Source organism: Podarcis bocagei (assembly GCF_964188305.1).
Source record: "Podarcis bocagei genome assembly, chromosome: 10".
Lineage (NCBI taxonomy): Eukaryota > Metazoa > Chordata > Lepidosauria > Squamata > Lacertidae > Podarcis > Podarcis bocagei.
Window position 1 is genome coordinate 39,992,006 of NC_138135.1, and position 22,300 is coordinate 40,014,305.

General features: G+C 43.9%; 1 protein-coding gene across 4 annotated transcripts in view; it reads left to right on the forward strand.

Annotated features, from left to right (window-relative positions):
• The window catches only part of LOC308596132 (uncharacterized protein), a 270,729-nt gene that overhangs the window by 60,501 nt on the left and 187,928 nt on the right, over positions 1-22,300 (forward strand). For all 4 annotated transcript variants that reach the window (XR_014012332.1, XR_014012333.1, XM_081210967.1 and 1 more), the window contains exons 2-3: positions 4,621-4,701; positions 19,158-19,293. Coding sequence is in view for 2 of the 4 variants with exons in the window: in XM_081210967.1 (XP_081067093.1) it covers positions 4,621-4,701; positions 19,158-19,293 (217 nt within the window). In the remaining 2 variants the exon portion in view is untranslated. The remainder of the gene's footprint in view (positions 1-4,620; positions 4,702-19,157; positions 19,294-22,300) is intronic.

Below are 22,300 nucleotides of genomic sequence, written 5' to 3' on the forward strand. Positions count from 1 at the left end.
TTTAGCACACATTTCTTCTAATACAGGTGACTCACAACTTATTTTACTGACACAACCACAGCTTTGTGCATGTGTGTGCGTGGGAGGACAAATTTAAAAAATGGAGAGTGGGGGAAACCCAATTTATTTACTTCCCCCACAAAACTGTGCAAAGCTGCAATTGCAAAACTCTATAATCACTTTTTAAATATTATCTTATGAATATTTATTACAATGATGGGGGAACCTCAGGCCCACAGGACAAAGACAGTCCATCAGGTCTTTTTATCCAGCCCTTGGGACTTTCCCCAGGCTACACCCTTCTGCTTAGGATGGATAGCTCAGTTGGTAGAGCATGGGACTCTTACTATCATGGCTGTGGGTTCGAGTCCCACACTGGGTGCAGTGGCTGAACTTAGATGATACTCGTGTTTCCTTCCAATTATGTGTCTATGACCTTTCACTGCCTCTGTGCCCCCCTGGATTGGTTTTGCCTGGGTGGAGCATGTTCTTGAACTGGGATAATTCCTCTCGCTTACCTGGATAGAGGACGGATGCTATGTGTGTGCAGAAGAAACCTTTGACTTTTTTGTGGCTGGAATGTAGCCTACTGTTCAAAGGAAAGAGTTTTTATCCATCGCTCTGCCTGCTCTTGCTTTTAGCCACACCAATTTTTGCCTCTGCCCTTCCCCCTACTGGCCTGAAGCTTCTGGAAAGTTACCCATGAGCGAAAACAGACTTTGGGCTGGAAAACATTTTCCACTTCCATTTCCGATTAATTGCAAGATACAAGAGTTTTAACACACCTTAGCACTGTGCATACAAATGCATGTTTCCCTGCCTGTAGGTTCACAGGCCAGGAATTTTGCCTGGCAATTTAAAGCAATGCAGTTTTTCTATAGAAAACATTGAGGATAATTTCAATGGAACTGAATGGGTGCGTCTAATTGGGAAAGGCATTTGAGACATTCATTTGCATGTATAGTGTCTGAACCCTTCCATTGTCCATTTGAAGCATAGAAGTTCTAGGCAACTCCTTGCTTAGGAGTTGTCTTAGCTCTGAGCCAGCAAGGCGGGATTGAATTAAAATACAGTAGTTGCGAGCTTTTTTGTGGAGCAGGTCCTGTTGCTCCGCCACGACCTCCCTGCCAATTTGGATACAATAAAGGAACTGGAGGCCCCTCGACTGTCCTCGGGTCCAGTATTGGACCACTTTGACCGGATATCTCCAGCCGATGTGGACAGACTCCTCCAAGGTGGAAAGCCCACCACCTGTCCTCTTGACCCGTGCCCATCATGGCTGATTAGAGTGTATCCAGATGAGGTGCGGCCCCCCCTGGGGGATATCATCAATTTGTCCCTTGGCACTGGGATATTCCCAGGGGAACTGAAGGAGGCAGTGGTGCGCCCGCTCTTAAAGAAAACATCATTAGATCCCTTAGATCTATCCAATTACCGCCTGGGTAAGGTGATTGAGAGAGCGGTTGCTGAACAGCTTGGTAGGTTTCTGGATGAAACATCGGCTCTGGATCCATTCTAGTCCAGCTTCCGCGCTGGTCATGGGACCGAGACAGCTCTGGTCGCCCTAACAGATGATCTCCGCAGGCAGCTGGATCGAGGCGGGTTGGGGCTGCTGATTCTTCTAGATCTGTCAGCAGCCTTTGACATGGTCGATCACGAACGCCTTGCCGACGTGGGGATCCAGGGCACAGTCCTTCAATGGCTGCGCTCGTTTCTCTCTGGTCGGGGACAGAGGGTGGCGCTTGGGGGGGGAATTGTCATCGCGCCACTCCTTGGTGTGTGGAGAGTGCCTCAGGGTGCGATACTCCCCCCGATGCTTTTTAACATCTTTATGCGCCCCCTCGCCCAGCTTGTCCGGAGTTTTGGGATGGGTTGCCATCAGTATGCCGATGACACCCAACTCTATCTGTTGATGGATGGCCATCCTGACTCGGCCCCAGACACACTGACCAGATGTCTGGAAGCTGTGGCTGGATGGTTACGTGGGAGCCGGTTGAAGTTAAATCCTTCGAAGACAGAGGTCCTCTGGCTGGGATGGGACAATATCATAGGCGCCGACTCCATGGGGCTTGAGGGGGCCCGAGCCCCCTCAAAAATTCGTTTGGGGGGGCTCTGCCCCCCCAATAATCTCCGGCGCCCCTCCAGCAGAGCGCCATCGCCGCCCCTCCCCCAGCCCAAAATGCACAGGGTCGGGCTGCATGCCTCCTGCCCTCCCTCCCGAGCAAAAGCTCCACCCAATTTCCGCTCCGGAGCTGATTAATAGGCGCAGCACGCTCTCCCCTATTTGCGGCGCCACTTTATTTGCATATTCATGAGCTTATTTATTATTCATGAGCTTTCCCGGGCCCCCCCAATATTTTTTATAAGTCCGCGTCCCTGGACGATATGGGATTGAGGGGCAAGTCCCATCTCTTGCTCGGGTGCAATTAGTGCCAGCACCGCCCGTTAAGAGTTTGGGTGTAATCTTCGATACCTCCCTCTCTATGGAGGTACAGCTATAACAAAGGTGGTGTTTTTTCATCTCCGCCAAGCTAAGCAGTTGGCCCCTTATCTCTCTCGCCCTGACCTAGCCACTGTGATCCACGCGACAGTCACCTCCAGACTGGATTATTGTAACTCGCTCTACGTGGGGCTGCCCTTGAGAATGACCCAGAAACTCCAGCGGGTGCAGAATGCCGCGGCGAGACTCCTTATGGGGTCTTTGCTGCGAGATCACATTCATCTGGTACTATACCAGCTGCACTGGCTTCCGGTGGAGTACAGGATCAGGTTTAAGGTGCTGGTTTTAACCTTTAAAGCCCTATACGGCCTAGGACCCTCGTACCTACGGGACCGCCTCTCCTGGTATGCCCCACAGAGAAACCTACGGTCTGCAAATAAAAACATCCTGAAGGTCCCAGGCCACAGAGAGGTTAGGCTGGCCTCAACTAGAGCCAGGGCTTTCTCGGCTGCGGCTCCAATCTGGTGGAACGCTCTGTCACAAGAAACTAGGGCCCTGCGGGACCTGACATCTTTCCGCAGGGCCTGCAAGACAGAGTTGTTCCACCAGGCCTTTGGTCAGGGCGCAGCCTGACTCCCTTCTCTGGCAACCTGCACAGAATTTTGCTTAACGGTTGCCATCAAATTTTAATTAATTTACATAATGAAATGTTTTTAGAATGTTTGATTATTTGATTATTTGATTGTTGTTAGCCGCCCTGAGCCCGGCTTCAGCTGGGGAGGGCGGGATATAAATAAATATTATTATTATTATTATTAATTTTATTTATTTACTGTTAAACTATCCGAAGTTCCTGTGTCTGGTGGGCTTGTTGTTGTTTAAATTAAGAAGTTGCTGTGTTGTACACCAGCTGTTTTTCCTCAGCCTCATCTCTTGTGAAATCACAATTCCTCTTTTGTTTGGTGTTAACTGTTTTCAAGCAACCTGAAAACAGTTTTTTTTAAGAAGATAAGAAGAGCCCTGCTGGTTTAGCCAAAGGTCCAACATCACCAGTATCCTATTTCCAGTAGTGATGCCCATTTAGATATTGACAGGAAGTCTACAATTGGGGCCCGAGGGGTTTATTTTTTACATTCTGTACAGTCTCAAAAATCCAAACAAAAACTATTTCAGACTTCACAGTTAATTGACGACATTATGTTTTAATTTGATGAACATATTGATACATTAGGTTATCATGCTGTTCATTGTTTCTAAGTTTTACTCTTTTCTTAAATGTAACTTCTGGAAGTTTGCATTGCCAGAATCAATCATTATTTATTGGAACACTTCAATGGCCATTGGCTGAAAGCAATAGAAGCTGATGGAGAGAAGAGGCAATAAGCTCTCTCCAGCAATTGGTATCCAGGTGAATAAAAGCAGGCTTTGGTCAGGGAGGGTGCCATTTAGCTATCCTCATGAGGGATGGAGTGACCTGTCAATTACAGTTCTCATTTTTCCTGTCTTAAATTTGGGTCTCCACATTTCTGCAGTGATGTGCAAATTTTACTTTTAAAAAAAATCTTCATCAAAATTCTTCAGCATTTAGTGTGAATTTCTCTTAATAAACATATTTTTGTATGCAGTTTTGACTCATACACATTTCTGAAGCAATTTCTCCTAATATACATTTTCTGTGTTCTATTCAACAATATGTTCCCTTTGATTCACACTCCTACCTAATATATGCATTCTTGTAAACACTGATTGGTTGGAGAACTGCATTGCAAAATTTGGATAAGTGCAAATTTTGAAGGAAGGCTGTGTTTTGGTTTCCATATTGTTCCAGAAAGTGCAAATTTGATAAACCGGGCTTTAAATGCAAACTGAATCAAATTGGATTCAAGTTACAAGAAAGAAGATTTTGACTAAACATAAGGAAGAACTCTCTGACAGTAAGAGCTGTTCGACAGTGGGATGGATTCCCTCAGGAGGTTGTGGGCCTCCTTCACTGGAGGTTTTTAAGCAGTGGTTGGATGGTCATCTGTCATGCTTTAGTTGAGATTCCTGCATTGCAGGGGTTGGACTAGATAGCCCCCAGGGTCCCTTCCAACTCTACAATTCTATTATTCTTCTCCATCCCTAATCCTAGCTAATAGTTCTGACTGATAGACCTGTCCTATTTGTCCTTTCAATGATAGGATGTTTTTAAAGAGGAGGAAGATGGACATGCAAAGTAGAAAATCAAGACTGAGTTCCACATTGAAGACGTACTTTAGCAGGTGAGTCCCATTTCTTAAGAGATTAAAATAACTATTCTACATAACCCCTAGGAATGCTGTGCCAGTTGTTCAAAACAGGCCAACAGGTTTTTACGCATGATGGGAATAGTAGTCCCCTAAGATAGCTTGAATGTCTTCTAGCCTGGTATAATACTTTCCCTCATTTTCTTAATTATGGCTGCCTTTACTGGGAGATGCTGTTTGGATTTGGATTTGATATCCCGCCTTTCACTCCCCTTCAGGAGTCTCAAAGCGGCTAACAATCTCCTTTCCCTTCCTCCCCCACAACAAACACTCTGTGAGGTGAGTGGGGCTGAGAGACTTCAGAGAAGTGTGACTGGCCCATTTCTTAAGAAATGGGACTCACCTGTTGTCTGGACAGACCCATAGTGACTCCATGGAGTGCCTGTCCTATTTACAGGAAAGTGTTCATGACCCACCAAAACAACCTCTGTCAAATGTTTCCCACACATTTCCTTTTTGCGCATCATTACAGCTCTGTTGACAGGCGATATATCCCTTTGTGGAGTGTTTGAAACAAAGAGTATTCCTGTGTTGCATCACACTGATATATACAATGTGGTAGTGTGTATATAGCCTTGTTTTATTTATAGAGGTTTTTCTGACCTAGAACTGTGAGCCTTGAAAGGTACGGTAACTCATTCTGGCAGATAACCGCTACACCACATGAGAAGTATGCAGAACGTAGGAGTGTCTCAATAGGAAGAAGTAGAAAATGTGAAACAAGTGACCTTTATATATTTGGAAGGGAGATGTCTCAGGCTTGAGATGCAGTTTATGGCTATCTATGAATCAGAGTGCTGGTATTGTGCATCCAAGAAAATTCAGTTTCTGTGTAAAGAAAGATGGGTACGTTGTGAAAATATTATATTCATTCCAGTTTTGTGTGATGCACGAGGTGTTTAGGCTTTCAAAAACAGTCAAATAGAGAGAGCATTAGTAAAACATGTTTAGTGACTACTGAAACTGAATCAAGAAGATGTATGTTAAAGGTTTTTATATGGCTTCCATTTTACCAGAAGGGCTCTGGAACAAACCAATTTTGACATTTTCTATTTCTGCATCTGCACTAGTTCTATGATAATGATACCAAATTCTCCACCAAGAAAGTCCTGTGTTCTGAGCAAGTTGAAGATACTGTGGTTTTATAAGTTGCTGGAAGTTGCCCAGTCAGATGGGTGACAAATATCTAGATAGGTAGATAGCTAGATGCTGCTGCTGTTAGGAACATGGGGGACTGACTTCTACTGAATCAAGCCACTGGTCCATCTAGCTCAGTATTATGGACACTGGCTGGCAGCATGTCTCTAGTTTTTCAGACAAGAAACATTCCCAGGGTACTTGTAGATGCTGGAGATTGAACCAGGGATACAAACTGTCTGCTCTACCATTGAGCTATTGCGCTTCTTCCTATTCCTCCCCATTACACAGAGAAGGAGGAGGAAAGAGGAAGCACATGGAACTTTACCCCAAGAATTCTGGGAACTGTAGTTCATTAAGGGTCATGGGAAGTGTAGGTCTATGAGGAGTAAATTCTTTGTGGTGGAGCGATGTGCTTTAAATATATGGTGTGTGTACAGCCATAGTTCAGTTAAAAGCAAGATATGCTATTAGAGGGCTGAATGTAGCATTAAGGAATCTCCCTGTTAATATGGAACTTTTCGTCTCTCTTCAGCAGTCTCTAATGCACTGACTCTTCTCACAAGAAACTATGCTGGATGGTGTAATCAAATGACTTTCAGTTGCTGGCAAAAATCTAGGCTCTGAAACAGAATCCAGCTTATTGAAAATTGATGCTTGGATTTATTGATATCACCAAATCCTGCCCTTCTGGCATCTGGGCTAAAAGGCTAATGTCTTGGAAGCTGAGGTGGAAAAATTTCCACAATGGGACTAGAAACCACTCTAGGAAATAACTGCAGGCCCCCAGAGCATGGAAAGGATAATGGTTTTGGCTTTCCCTCTCAAAAAATGTAAATATGCTAGTTAAGGGCTCAAGTTGCTGGAGTTTGTGTCCAGAACTCAATTGCATGCTTTCCCTATGGTTATGTAAAACCACAGCATACCCAAAGCCTTGTCTATTCCTTTCACCCTTCCTGTATCAGAGACAAACAAGTGTGAGCACAGCAGACCCATATATTAGCTTGTCCTATCTTGACAAAAAGCACCAGCATTTTATCAAACATGTTAGGAGTTTTGGGAGTTGAAAGAGTAGAAACTAAAGAAACAGGATTGTCAGATCTAATCTATCAATTTACCAGCATTTTATAATCAGGACATGGACTGACTGTATGTTGGACCATAATTTTCTTTCATGAGTGGGCAAGTAAACAGTAATTCTGCACTCCAATTATCTTTGATGATATGTTTACGTATACATTTTGGGGTCAGTTATTCCCTCTCCCCTCTCCCCCTTCCACATGTCTATGAATGGACCTATTGACTAAATATTTGCAAGACCACAGACAGAGGTGTTTTCTTTTCCTATTAACTCTTTTATTTCTCAACATATGAAGTATGGATGAGATATGGGCGTACAAGGGAGTTAATGTCATTGTGAAAACCATCAAATTCAGCAAGCTGAAGGTTAAAAGCTTTCCCTGGTCATTTTTGGCACCTGGGTTGGCTACTGATCAGGTGTGTTTCGAGCTAAAAGTGAATATGATATTAAGGAAAATAAAATACCATCTTAGCTTTCAAAATAAGACACCAAGAGTAGAATGCACATTTAACTCAAGAGAATGAACCAAACAAATTATTAAACATTTCAAAATAAAATATTATTTCTAAAGGAAGTAAAATATAGAACACACATTTAAAACAGCACAATTAACAAGAGAATCAAATGTTAACTTAAACATAGAACATATCTACTGCTTTTGCTGTCAATGGTGGTTCACGGTGACTGTTGGCTGTGGGAGCTTGGTTTCAATGGCCTGGATCTGCACAAAGTGACTTTGTGGTGGCAGAGGAAGGAGAGGGGCTTGGGGACTCTTAGTGTGGGTAGAAATTCAACTGCATCGGTGGTGGTTGGACTTGGTGGAGACAGGGCAGCAAACTGTACTGGAGCCAGAGGTCAGAATAGGTGAAGCCATCACTTTTTCTCCTGGTCCCACTCCTCTGTCTTTTATCAGCAGCCCTTGTGGAGGCCGTGTTCCTTCTGCTTCAGCAATACTTTTTATTCTATATGTTTGGGGTGGTTGAAGCTACTTCAGACTGCAGTGGTAGAGGCCCTGTTGAGATGGTCTTTCTTTGGAGGCTTACAGCATCTGATGGCTTCCTGAATGCTCCGGGGGACTTTCTGGCTGGCACTGCTGGTGCTGCTGTTGAGACTCTTGTCGCACAGTGGAAAGTTGAGATATGTAGATTGCTCCTGAGTGCTCTCGCCTTCTCTGCTGGAGCATGTAGGTCAACGTGACACTCTAGTGACCTTCAAGGTATCTCAGCCAAGTTTTGCTTCTTCAAAGCCTGTCAAACTCCCAGTAGAATAATGTTCAGCCCAAGCTCTCAGGTGCTCAGAGGTATTTGCTGTGGATGTCAGCAGATGTTAACACAAGGAAGGACTTAGTCTTCAGACTGCAAAAAGTTTTTTGGGGGGGAGGATTGGAGGCAAGTACCACTGTGATCACAGCTTTCCTTCCCACTCTACATGGGAAAGGGCAGTGACTGAGAGGGATGATACTTTGTTGTTGTTGTTTGTTTGAGTGTGTGGGGTTGTTGAAGCACTCCAGTTTGGCTATTGGGGACCATAAACAATCAATACATTTCATCTTGTGGGCAATGAGAGCTCTTACCTTTAAAACTCTAAAATGCCATTATATCCATGTATCCTTATGAAATTAGACTTGTAATGAACTATGGTAGGAGGTCTGTTGCCTCAAGTAACTCACCTAGTGTTAGGAATGTCTTGCTCCAGTCAGGGGTATATGAAGCGGGGGGTGGAGGGGGCAGGCCGCCCTGGGTGCCACTTGGGGGGGTTGACAAGATGGCCCCTGCCTCCCCCCAGCTGTAGAGCAGCTGAGGGCACCCGCTGTCCATATGTGCAGCATCCTGTACGGTCGCCGCACATGCGCAGTCTGTACGGGCTGCCACTTGCATGGCGACTGTACAGGCTGCCGCACATGCGCAATTGGTACGGTATGCCGCTCGCGCGACAGCCCATATGGACGCCGCGCAAGTGGCAGCCCATACAGACTGCACATGTGCGACATTCCGTACAGAGTGCGCACGCGCGGGATGCTGCACATGTGCAGTCCATACCCCTGGTGCCGGAGAGGGTTCCTCAGCCACTGGCTCCAGTGAGAGCCAGTGTGGTGTAGTGATTAAGAGCGGTGGACTCATAATTTGGTGAACCGGATTCAATTCCCCGCTCCTCCACATGCAGTTGCTGGGTGACCTTGGGCTAGTCACATTTCTCTAAAGTCTCTCAGCCTCACTCACCTCACAGAGTGTTTGTTGTGGGGGAGGAAGGGAAAGGAGATTCTTAGCCCCTTTGAGACTCCTTAGGGTAGTGATAAAGCGGGATATCAAATCCAAACTCTCCTCCTCCTCCTCCTCCAAGCAGCTTCTAATGCTATGAAAGCAGCCCCAAGCACTTTAGGACAGTGGTTCCTCCCGTCCATGTAATAAACACTTTCTCCAGAGGAAAAGCATAAAAGGGGGATGAAATTATGTGGGCAACAAACACTTCTTAAAACTTAATCTACAAGTTTTTCATATGCAAATACCCTGGGTATTGTAAAGCCTTATTCCAGAGCTATCAGGTTTTCTATTTGTTCCTATAGATGAGGGTTGCTGCATAATTCATAGAATCTCTTTGGCAATGATGCTCTTGAGGTATGTAATTGGTTTCAGAACAACGAAACAACTCCTCCAAGAAACAGTGCCAAGGTGTATTTCAGGAACTACCCTCTAGTTCTTTATCTTTTCAAAATGGCTTTCTTTTCATATAACACTGTCTTTTTAATGAAGGGTATAGTATACTTCCTCAATGGCAATATTCTCACAAGGTGCTTTTCATAGTAGCACCAAAATTATGTTTCCACATAGTTTTCCTGAGCTGCAACCCTTTACTCACACACTAATTAAATGGCATTGACTTATGGGTAAATGTGCCCAGGATTCACTGATAGTGAGATAATTTGTCCCTTACCAGTGTGATATGGATTTGCAGCATAGTGAAACCAGCATGGTGAATTCTCAGATTATTTAATGCAGAATGATCAACCTCTGAGAGGTCAGCTGGGAAAAAAAACATTTGCTTAAATTTGCATGAGAAGGTTAAATAGGGTAAAGATTAAGTGCTATGATCAAGACCTCTTCTTCTTCTTCTTCTTCTTCTTCTTCTTCTTCTTCTTCTTCTTCTTCTTCTTCTTCTTCTTATTCTTCTTCTTATTATTATTATTTTCTATACCGCTCTTCATCCAAAGATCCCAGGGTGGTTCACAACAATAAAAGACAAAATAAGAATACAAAATACATAATAACACAAAAACAAACCAATAACCTCCCCCCTCTAAAAAGCCATAGAATTTTAATCAGCTAAATGCCTGGTTAAAGAGAAATGTTTTAGCCTGATGTCTAAAGAAATGTAATGGAGTTCCCAGGTAAACCTCCTTGGGGAGAGCATTCTACAAACAGGGAGCCACTGGGGGGAAAGCTCATTCTTGTGTTGCCACCTTCTGGTGCCCTCTAAGGCCGGGGTTTCCAGATTGTGGTGTAGGGAACCTCATTTCATTCCAGTGGTCCATGACATGTCTGTGCAGAACACACAATTTGAATTCTGTAGGATTTGGTGGAATTCCGATTGTAACCCAATGAAATACAACATAAGGAATAAAAGAAGCAATAAAAATATATAGAGAAAGAATAGGTTGTGCAAAGGGAAACACCGGGGCTACAGAAATCTGTTGTGCAAGCACTCATGAGAACCGTGTTGGTTTCCTTTGCCTTCTCTTGCGCAAGCCACCCCGCTAACACAAGTCATTCTGCAATCAGTACACTGCTAAGGGATTTAAACTTAGTGCTATGTTGAATTCTTCCCTGTGTTTCATGGTTGAATTTATTATTGCAATTTACTTTTTGGAGAAGCTACTTATACATCAATAAACAGATCTATGGCTAGACATAAATAGTGCTCTCATAATTTATTTCCACAGCTTCTACAAGCCATCAGGGCCCATAAAGAACTGCAGATTTAAACCAGATGGGACCATCCACCTCTCTCCTCCTTCCTGCTCTAATCTGAGTAGCACTGTCCTTGCATAGTACAGCTGGGGATAAGTTGTCATCTTTTGCCGGTGTCAATACACTGATGCCTCATCACGAGACCTGCCTGCTGCCTCTGCATGGCATTTCATTGGGTTTCAGCATAAAGTTGTAGTGGATAAATAAGCTTTCTGAAAAGGTTTTGTTTATTTATATATATATATATATATATATATATATATATATATATATATATATCACCAGCTGATTCTCTTTTCAATAAATACATCATTTTTACTTCTACATAGACAGCTTGGTGGGCGTCGTTTTCTTTATTCTGGTGGTGTTATCAAGCACTGGTGTATGCAGCAGTGCTGATAAGGAAAGAGAAATGTCACCCATGAGACCGTCAGGGATTATTGTTATTCACAATTGTATAATGAGACAGCCGATCACCTAGAATGGGAAAGTATTCTATTGTTCTGGCTGGGCAGTTGCTATTATTTCTCTACCAGGACACTGGCGCGGCGGATGCATCTGGCTTTGTGTGCGACAGATTGAAATTTCATTGTTCAAAGAAGTTCGACAGTGCTGACCAGGGGAGGTCTCTTGATGTAATTTCTTTGAGGAGGCAACTGAAAGGAGCAAAGATGTAGGGATATATGGAATGAATGAACTCAAAGATTCTGAGGCTCCCCCCCCCTTTTCTTTTTACAGGCAGAAGATAGAATAAAAAGTCAGGTGTTTAGAGCGCAATTCTTTCATGAGCCATAAGTCCATTTTTTACCTTTATCTGAGGAACGTTTAATAAGGCCTCATCTCAGTGATTCCCCACCTACCCCTGCATTCATGAGAGGAAACTGAGTGTGGACACAGTTCTTGTTCTTTGTGCTCCAAATCCTACACTAATGGAGGGGAGTTATTGTCGACTTGGTGCTGCTCATGCTGGATGTGTTTTGTGTTGGCCACACAACATCTTCATCACTGATACGCCCGCCCATACGTTTGACTTGGATTCTCCCTTAACACAGAAAATCCAGTAAGTAAGCTGTGATACATCTCTAGCCACCATGGACATGAAAGATCGTTATTTTCCACTGGGTGGTTTGTCATGTGTATGGTGAGGTTTTAGTTGATTCTCTTTATCACAGGGTTGGGGAAGCCATCTGGCCACAGGCCTAAATAGGTCAGTCAAGGGTCCTAATTGTGCCTGTGATGCCATTCAAAGCCATATTAACCTCCCATATACCTGTTGTGTGTGGCCTCAGATATGTGACAGGTAAGGACATCTTTCCAAAGGGAGAATTGGGATATTAAAGTGATTCTTTGCAAACATAGCTTGCTGGCAGTGCTGATCACAAACAAGAGGTTCCCAGAAACTACCTCCATCCCTCGTATATACCATTGCCAAATATCCTGAACTGGAACTCAGTAGTGATGATGATGATGATAAAAAACGAAAATGATAATTATTGTAACGTCATTTCAGATAAAAGTATTTAAGTGCAGAGGATGCTTGTACTCTTAAATTCTAAATAATTTTATTCATCTTTAAATCACAAAAAATAGCTGAAACATTTATCTTCCAAATGCTATATCATGACCAATAGTTACAGATGAAATAAAAATAAAAATAAAAAATTGTCCTTTAGCACCTTAGAGACCAACTAAGTTTGTCCTTGGTATAAGCTTTTGTGTGCATGTACACTTCTTCACAAAAGCTTATATCAAGAACAAACTTAGTTGGTCTCTAAGGTGCTACTGCACAATTTTTATTTTTTAAAAAATATTTCGACTGTGTCAGACCAACACGGCTACCTATCTGAATAGTTACAGATTTCAGCAAATAAGTTTTGATTTCAAAGGAGATCTTTAGTTCCCTTTCCTTCCTTTATGCTTTTATGAAAAGAACCTTCTAAATAATTTTATTATTCATTTCATTTCTGTATTGCTTTATATTTTTTAAGAAAAAAAAATCAAAGCAGTTTGCAGTCTATATTAAAACATCAGCTGAAACAATCCAGAATAAAACATTACTGAAGAAAGTCAAATATAAAATATACATTCAAAGCAGCATAATTAACAGGAAGCTAAAATATTATCTTAAAGATTTCAAAATAAAACATTACTAAAGGAAGTCAAATATAAAATGCACATTTAAAATAGCATAATTAACAAGAGAAGAAAGCATAGAACATATCTGCTGCTCCAATCCTGCCAATGGTGGTTCATGGGAGGCAATGGTTGTGGAAGCTCAGGCTCAGTGACCTGGGTTTGCACTAAGAGTCAACCAAGATGGTCCATGGGTTCCCCAGTAGCCTAGGTTTTTGTAGCTGGAGTCAGTCAGGGCCTAGGCAGGCAAGGAAAGGCCTGCAAGGCAGGGAACAGTCTTCTGGCTCTCACAGCCAAGATGAGTTGTACTAAAACACTTGGGGTAAGAATCCTACCAGTTCCTGGAAGGAAACCTCTGTTTGATTTTACAGTGGCTGCCATTTATTCTAATTTTCAGCGCTCTCTCTGTGTGTGCTGCAGTTTTTAGATCACATCCGATAATACAGTGCAAGTTGCTGATTGAAAAGAACTTAATGCAAGAAGCCCCTTTTCAGAAAGAGAATGCTTTAATGCTGGCTACAAAACAGAAACATGAGGAAAGTATCAGAACCAGATAGGCGTCTTATCTGAGAATTGTTTTTTTGTTTCTACATTTTTAGAAACAAAAGGGGAAGTGGAAGGGAAAGATTACAATGACACACTTTGTTGAGTTTGGATGGAATAAGTAAACCACATGTTGAACTCAAACCATGTTTTAGCTGGTGAGTAGCTATTCCTAGCAACATTTGACTGGATAATTATGCAGTACTGTATACATGTCCTGAATAAGAAATAACTCTTCTTAATTATTATGAGAACTTTTCTGAGCTGCAATAACTCAAAAATGCCTATTAATGGATACCATACAGAGAAGCTTTGTCGTCTGCCTGAAACAACTGGCCTGAACTCTTGTGTAGATTATAATGGCATGATTATAAAATAGTTCCTGAAATGTTATGCAAAAGTTGTAATGAATAAGACCTTATATTTCTGGGTAGGTTAAGGGTAGTCAATGTAGTGTTCTTCAGATGTTGTGGACTACAATTCCCGTAATTCCTGACCATTGGCAGTTCTAGTTGGGACTGACGGAAGTTATAGCCCAAAATTAACAGGCTACCTCTGAGGTTGGTGATAGGAAAAAAAGAAATCTTGGCAAAGTCAGATTGCAACACCTCCCTCTTTGTCCGGAACTACCAGTGTCATTTCAGTTAACTTTTGACTGTCCGTTGTCACCAGGAACACAAGGAGCAAAATCTGTTCTAGAATTTTAAATAGGAAGGCAAAGGCAGGGGCAGACTTTGGTAATCTTTTGTAATATGGTGCTCTGTGTGAGGCCAAAGTTTGGCTCTCCCAAATGGATTGTCTCAATAGTTTGCCCTCCTCTTCTTGGCTCCCTGTGCGGGGAGACTGTCTGCACTGCCCTAGATCCAGCGCTGCAAAAGGCTAGCAAGGTTAGACCTTGTGGTCAGAGATCATATGCATGCTGTGAACAGAATGCTTGTTTCCCTCTCACTAGATCCCCCAGGGTGATCCAGTGAAGCTGATTGACAGAACACGCAGAAAAGACAAAAAGAAAGTACTGTTTTGTACAATGCCTGATTTATTTCTGGAATTTGCCATCAAAAGATGTGGTGAGGGCCAATAGCTCAGATGGTTTTAAAGGAGGGTTAGGAATGGCTAGAGCTCTCAGTGGCTACTAGTCATGGTGGCTTTATGCAGCCTTTCAGAGACAATGTACTACTGAGTACCAGTTGCTGTTGAGCAAAACAGGAAAGGGCTTTTGTCTCCATATTGGGCTTGGGAGCTTCCCAGAGACATCTGGATAGCCACTGTGGGGAAACAGGATGTTGCACCAGATTGCACTTTGGTCTGATCTAGCAGGGCTCTTCTGTTCTCCTGTACATTGTGCATAATTGACTGGAAGTGATGGAGACTCTGATGACCCCCATAACTGTTGGTTCCCTTGACTGTTATCAGACTTCTGCTTTTACTGCTTATGTTGGAGAAAACTGTAGCAGAGAGAAAGCGATGATGTCACCCAAGTGCGCAATCGCCTTCTTCGGTATGGACACTTCTTCATTTTGTAATGTTTGCTGTATTACAAGGACTCATTTGCTATGCCTGCAGTTTCTCCCCAGAAGTTCTTTCTCCTGCTGAGAATGCAAAATAAGATTCTGTGTATTCATGCTCAGGGTTCGGCAGTCGAAGAATCCAAAGCCAGAGCACATGCTTTGAATGCAGAAGGCATCAGTTGCTTCTCCCCGGTGTCTCCAGTCAAAGGGCTCAGATTGCAGGTGATACAGTCCTCTGCCAGGAAGCCTGGAGACCTGCTGGTAGCCAGAGTGGTCTAGATAGGCTAGATCTGGGGCATCCAATATGGTGCCTTCCAGATGTTATAATGCAACCCCCATTAACCTTGGTCTTTGGCCATGTTAGCAGCAGCTGATGGGAGTTGTAGTTCAACAATGCCTGGAGTGCTCCACTCTGCTTACCTTGGATCTAGCCTAACAACATATGGAGAGTACTATACAGTGGTACCTCGGGTTAAGTACTTAATTCGTTCCGGAGGTCCGTTCTTAACCGGAAACTGTTCTTAACCTGAGGCACCATTTTAGCTAATGGTGCCTCCTGCTGCCGCGGTACCGCCGGAGCACGATTTCTGTTCTTATCCTGAAGCAAAGTTCTTAACCTGAAGCACTATTTCTGGGTTAGCATATGTAACCCGAGGTACCACTGTATTGGTTACCAAAGGGATAGATGGACAAATAGTTTGACCTGGAATAAGATATTTTCTTAGGTTCCAGCTTGAATTAGAAAGAAGAAAAGAAACATAGTCAGTATAAAAATAAACACATTCCAACAGTCCATTTCCAGACCAAATCAATATTACAACCTGTTTAACAAATAGCTTCTAGATAATGTGCCTGTAACAAAAAGCTAGTGCTTCCCCTCTTCTTAACTCTGTGTTGATGCCCAGAGACACTGTCTTCAGTCATATACCATACAGCCAGCCAACACATAGGCCGTGAGGTTTGTTGCCTGGGGCACTATATATTTTCCAGCTATTTTGACTTGTGACACCTGAGATGCATTATTTGTCTTTTTAAAAAGCATCTGTGTACCACATAACTTCTCAGTTATGCTATAACTCATTTAAGAGGAGGTGCATGAGAATCATATTGTCAAACCCAGGTGTTTAGTGGATTTAAGGACTGTCCTAGGCACAAGAAACCCTCATAACTCTGTAGCAGGCCCAGCGAATGAGTAAGTGGGCTTCATGGCAGTTACCCCTGTATAAATAACAAGTTGAATACCTTTCAGCATTTTCCCTGCAAGACACAGCTGGTAGTGTATGCCTGACTCATCACAGTAACTTATTTTGCCAGGAATCAATAAAAGCCTTCCAGAAAATTCATTTTTTTAAAGAAATGTGCCTTCCTTCTTAGTTTTGCTATACTGTGGCATCATACACCAATTTATATTTGATGAAACTCTTGTTGATTATTACTTGCTTACCTTTTGTGTGGCGGTTTCTCCTCCCCACTGTCCTCATTAAAAACCTTGCCTTGTTTCTGGGTGTATTTACTTATGAATGGAGCAATTGAACTTCCAAGCACCTCTCTACCCATGCCTGGTGGATAGGGGAAAGGGAATTACAATTCCCAATGAGCAATATGATGGTATATATGCTCATGACAAGAACTGCATATACCGTATTTTGCGCCCCATAAGACGCTCCGGCCCATAAGACGCACCTAGTTTTTTTGGGGGGAAATAAAGGGAAAAAATTATTTCCCCCCCAGGCGCGGGGCTGGGGCAGCCCGAGCTTCCCCCGACCCCAGCCCCCAAACAGGCAGCTCTCTGCAAGCCGTGGGAGCCCAGCGGTGGTTCCCGCTGCTTGAGGAGAGATCCGCGAAGCCTGGACGCGCTGGGATCAGCGCGTGCAGGCTTCGGGATGCCGGCAACTCTCCCCAAGCAGTGGGAACGTTCCCGCTGCTTGGGGAGAGATCCGCGAAGCCTGCGCGTGCTGGGATCAGCGCGCGCAGGCTTCGGGATGCCTGCAACTCTCCCCAAGCAGTGGGAACGTTCCCGCTGCTTGGGGAGAGATCCGCGAAGCCTGCGCGTGCTGGGATTAGCGCGCGCAGGCTTCGGGATGCCTGCAACTCTCCCCAAGCAGTGGGAACGTTCCCGCTGCTTGGGGAGAGATCCGCGAAGCCTGCACGTGCTGGGATCAGCGCTTGCAGGCTTCGGGATGCCTGCAACTCTCCCCAAGCAGTGGGAACGTTCCCGCTGCTTGGGGAGAGATCCGCGAAGCCTGCGCGTGCTGGGATCAGCGCGCGCAGGCTTCGGGATGCCTGCAACTCTCCCCAAGCAGTGGGAACGTTCCCGCTGCTTGGGGAGAGATCCGCGAAGCCTGCACGTGCTGGGATCAGCACTTGCAGGCTTCGGGATGCCTGCAACTCTCCCCAAGCAGTGGGAACGTTCCCGCTGCTTGGGGAGAGATCCGCGAAGCCTGGACGCGCTGAGGTCAGCGCTTGCAGGCTTCGGGATGCCTGCAACTCTCCCCAAGCAGTGGGAACGTTCCCGCTGCTTGAGGAGAGGTCCGCGAAGCCTGGAGAGCGAGAGGGGTCGGTGCGCACCTACCGCTCTCGCTCTCCAGGCTTCAGCGAAAGCCTGCATTCGCCCCATAAGACGCACCCACATTTCCCCTTCATTTTTGGAGGGGGAAAAGTGCGTCTTATAGGGCGAAAAATACGGTACGTACCAAACATTACAGGTACGGTCAGAAAACAGACAAGCTACTTCTAAACATTGCACCAAGATGATTCTGAATAGAGCCAGCATAAGGAGATTTTGCCCGTCTCTGTTTTGTGTCCCATCTTGCTGCATCTTGGACTAGCACATTTCCTGGACTGGACCTGACTTTGTTTCTACTTTCAAGGTCTTTGGGGGATTTGGACTAGCATAATTTCATGTATAATGTGCTGTTTAAAGGAAGATCAGTAGGGCCATTCATAAATTATCATGTCCTGAAGAAGCATATTCATTAGTAAGATTTAATTTTTAGCTCTCTGAACTAAAAATCAGGTCAGATAACACCGAAGTCATCCATACAGTAATCTTAAAAACTGGCATTCTGCATTTACAGGCACAACATTCATTAAATTAGATTCTGAATATTGAAAATTCTCTGCCTGATTCAAATGAACTCAACTGTACTGTAGAAGGATAAGATAAACTACAGGAAGGCTTTCAATGTGGCTAAAGGGGATGTAATTAACTGATATATGTAACTTACAACGTGACTCTCATGTGGCCCAGAGCACTGAAGACTCACATAAAACTTGCATGATCCTATTAATGTTCTAATGAGAGTGTACCATAATAGCATAGTCAGCAGTGGGGGAATTAAAAGGACAGGGTGCCATTAAGCAGAATATGCGCTTTATAGAGAAGTTTAGTAAAAAAACAAAAAAAGCCTTCAAAATGAATTAACCGTGTTTTTATTACCCTACTCTATATCTATCAGATTAAACTATTTGTTTTCCCCCATCTGGAACTGATAAAGAATGAAAAAGTGGCACTGAGGATTTACTCAAATTCACGGTCTTAAAGTCACCAGGGATTTCTACACGGATTTCACTGCCCGTGATCTAGAATCCCAAGTGTGTGCGCACAAGGTGTCAATAGCCAGCTATGACAGAGTTTTGTGATCATATACATTTCTTTCCTTTTGTCATCTGGCTCTGGGGAAGCTCCAGTTGCACATGTGCAGGCTGCTTTCTTGGCTCATAGCCAATGGCTTCTTTTTTAAAAAAAGAAAAGAAAAAACCAACACCGCCTTTGTTCTTTCTCCAGAACAAATGCTGCTACTCTTTCTTAATTTTCTGCCTACCTCAGTATTCAAATTTAGTTCTGTATTTTCTTACTGCTCATGGAACCACAAAGCCTATTGAGTTCTGCTGACTTCTGCATTCTGAATAATTTCCAACTATACCATGATGAGAATCAGTGTGTCATGGTGGTTAGAACGCTGCGTTTTGAAGCAAGAAATCCAGCTTTGCCATGAAGAAATCATGCTTGGCCATGGACCTCACATGGTTGGTCTTGGGTAAATCTCACTGCCTTTGTTGCAAGACTCTTGTGGAGATACAATATACAATGTGGTGGTGGCGGCGGCGGCGGCGGCGACCTCTGGAGCATTCAAGGACCCACTGTGACCAACTGGCTACACATTTTGATTCTTCTTCTTTGGCGATCACTCGTAGCCAAGTAAGATTGTCTTCCATAAACACGGTTTTAACAATGAGTCCGTAAGTGACTGTGGAGGCCAGTTCTGGACCCACACGTCCTTCCACAGTGGGGACATTGGTTACCATGCGGGAGCTGATCACAGTGTGGATTTGCCAAGTGTGCCTTCCTCCTAGCACGTTTCTCCCTTGCGTCCTGATTTCGAGTGTCTTCAAAGCCCATGACACCTTTGGTAAAGGCTGTTCTCCAACTGGAGCACTCATCTGGAATTGCAATAACTGCAGATTCTCATGTACCAATTGAGGTGAGTCCAAAGTTGAGCATCTTGAGTTAAGGTCACTCCAACTTTATAATCAAGATGTGATAACAAGCGGTACACATTTTGATTATAAAGTTGGAGTGACCTTGACTCAAGATGCTCAACTTTGGACTCACCTCAGTTGGTACAACATGAGAATCTACAGTTACTGCAATTCCAGATGATGCATCCAGTGCCATAGCAATGTGTTGTGGGATAGGCTTCAGTTTATGCAGTCAGCAGGTGTGGATAAGGTGTTGGTAGCGATACACCTGCACACATGCCTTTTCATCCTGGCTTATTTAATGGAGCAGAGGGAGTTTGACTGTTTGGGTCCAGAGCATGGTTCATGGTGTGAGAGGGTGGATATTAAATAGCCTTGAATGCTATTTTTAATATCTATATGAAGCCACTGAGAGTGTGATACGGGCAAGTTGCCACCAGCATTTTCTTTTTAAATTACAAACTGATGAGGAAATAGGGCAAAATGAATTTACGATTGGGGGGAAAAAGAGAGAAATCTAAACTGGGATTCACCCACCCCTGTTAGCAGCACACATACATAAATTAAAAATCACTCAGTCAGTCACTCAGAATGCATATTGGGACTTGAACGATCAGTTTCAGGAAGGGAGGAACTTTCAAACTTGAAAGACCCTGAGAGACACAGATCAAAAGCTTCAAATTGTTGTGTTTTTTTAAGCAAGCTTTTGCTTCACATGCTGCTTTAAAGGCAAACATGGACATAAAAATGAGTTGCTTACATTGCAGATAAGCAAACAGAGATATGGGGTGGATGAGGCTATTTTTGCTTAGAGTTAAATAAGGCTTCACAGCTGTCCACGGGACAAACATTATTATTATGATAATTTTATATTCACATGTCTTACATGATTGACTTCCCCCAGTTTCCCAGTGAAAAGAAGGTTGACAGGTAATTTCTTTAGGAGTGCTTCTAATTACTCCCCCACAAAGCAGAACTTCTGTGTGAGGGGTTTTTTTAAAACACACATTTGCCTTTGTGAAAGTCAGATTCATGAAGAAGTATATAAAAAGGTGCCTCGGAAAGGAAGGGAATAACGGCTGTTCATAATGAATATAGAAAATTGCCACTGCTTTCACAGCTGTTGCTGGATTTGATGAAGCCCTTGGCCTCCTCCTTCCCAGGTAGGGATAGCAGCACCGTAGGAGCCAGCACAGCTGCCCACTATTCAGGTGGCACCATCAGTGGTGGAGGAACAACCCTGCTGGGTAGGTACCCCAGGTGAAAGTAGCTCAGCTCTTCTCTCGTGATAGGTGAGCTAACAGCCTGGCAGTAGCAAAAAGGTGAAGGCAGCATACGAGTGAAACATTGGTGCTGGTCCCCAGCATTTTATCCACCCCCATTGTCTCTAGGGACCCCACATAGTTACCCCATAGGGGCTTTACGATGGGGTCACTTGGGAGGAAATTAAAACACCAGCCGTCAGCAGCAGCACCTGCTAGCTGCACTGACTTCTTTAAAAACATTGCTGCTGTTGGCTCCTTCCTATCTCAAGGTAAACGGAAATGAAATGAGGCAGAGTAGTGAACCCCCCCCCCAAGGGGTAGGGGACACTGGCAAGTGCCCAGTGGTACCAACTCTTCCTTGGGTGTGATCACTGCCCCAGCTAATTTCAAAAACTTTTCAGAATCCTTTCTTCCAGTTAACTGGCATTTTCATCTTTTCAAAACCACTTCAAGCTCTGCCCACCCCCAGCAATCAGGCAATGTATAAACTTTAAGAAATAAATAATCATAATTCTTTAGTTCATCAGATGTCCCCCCCCCCCCAGCTACTTGCAGAAAGAAGTTCTGCTTCCTTAAATTGAGTGTGCGTGTTTTGAAAATTGTTGGATTATAATTTTAATTTTTTAGCCCATTTTCGAGCCTATCCTTTCCCACATGCTTAGCCCCAACCCTGGGACTGGACTGTGTCTCAGCACACCAAATGTTTTGAATGAACTGGGACATGGGCATTTGCAGACTCCACCCCACATTCCACTTTAAAGACATGAGTGGATCACTAGCAGACATGTTAAATGCTTTATGTGCTAGTGGTTGAATCCAGGCTTCCTTCATATCAGACCTCTGGCAGAGGAGCAAGAAGGGCTGGTTGTGCCTCACTCCCCTTGGTCACTTGGCAACCCTAGGAGGGAGTTGCCTGAGGCAGCTGACATCCACTTCCCTAATGGTTGCTTATTGCTAGGTTGGAACCTGTTTGGAAATACTACATTAAAAAAAATCCAAAACCCATGTCTGCATTAATTTACCTCTTTTCATTTAGGCTTCATGGGAGACTTTGATCTTGTACCTGAACCACCAGCTAATTAAGGGATGGATTCTGCTTGCCCTGTTGGTACACATTATTTTTGCATGGAGAATGGGGCAGTTGAATCCACAGTGCTAATGGTTTGTCAAATAGGGGGATTTACAATTCTGAATTGGTACATAGATAAGCTTCTTATGAGTGGGCAACATCAGGGGTGGACTTTGGTCAAATGGGACTCTGAGCAAGGGCAAAATTTGCCCCACCATATCTCTTATTTTCATGCCCTCCTCCCTCTCGCCTTCTGTTCTACGCATGCTCTCAAGTGCACCACGTCAAAGTTGTGGCATATTTTGTGCCCCCTCATCTTGGCATTCTGGGCGGAGGAACCGTCCTCAGTGCCCTAAATCCAGCTCTGCCTCTGGCTCCGACTCCATACCCTT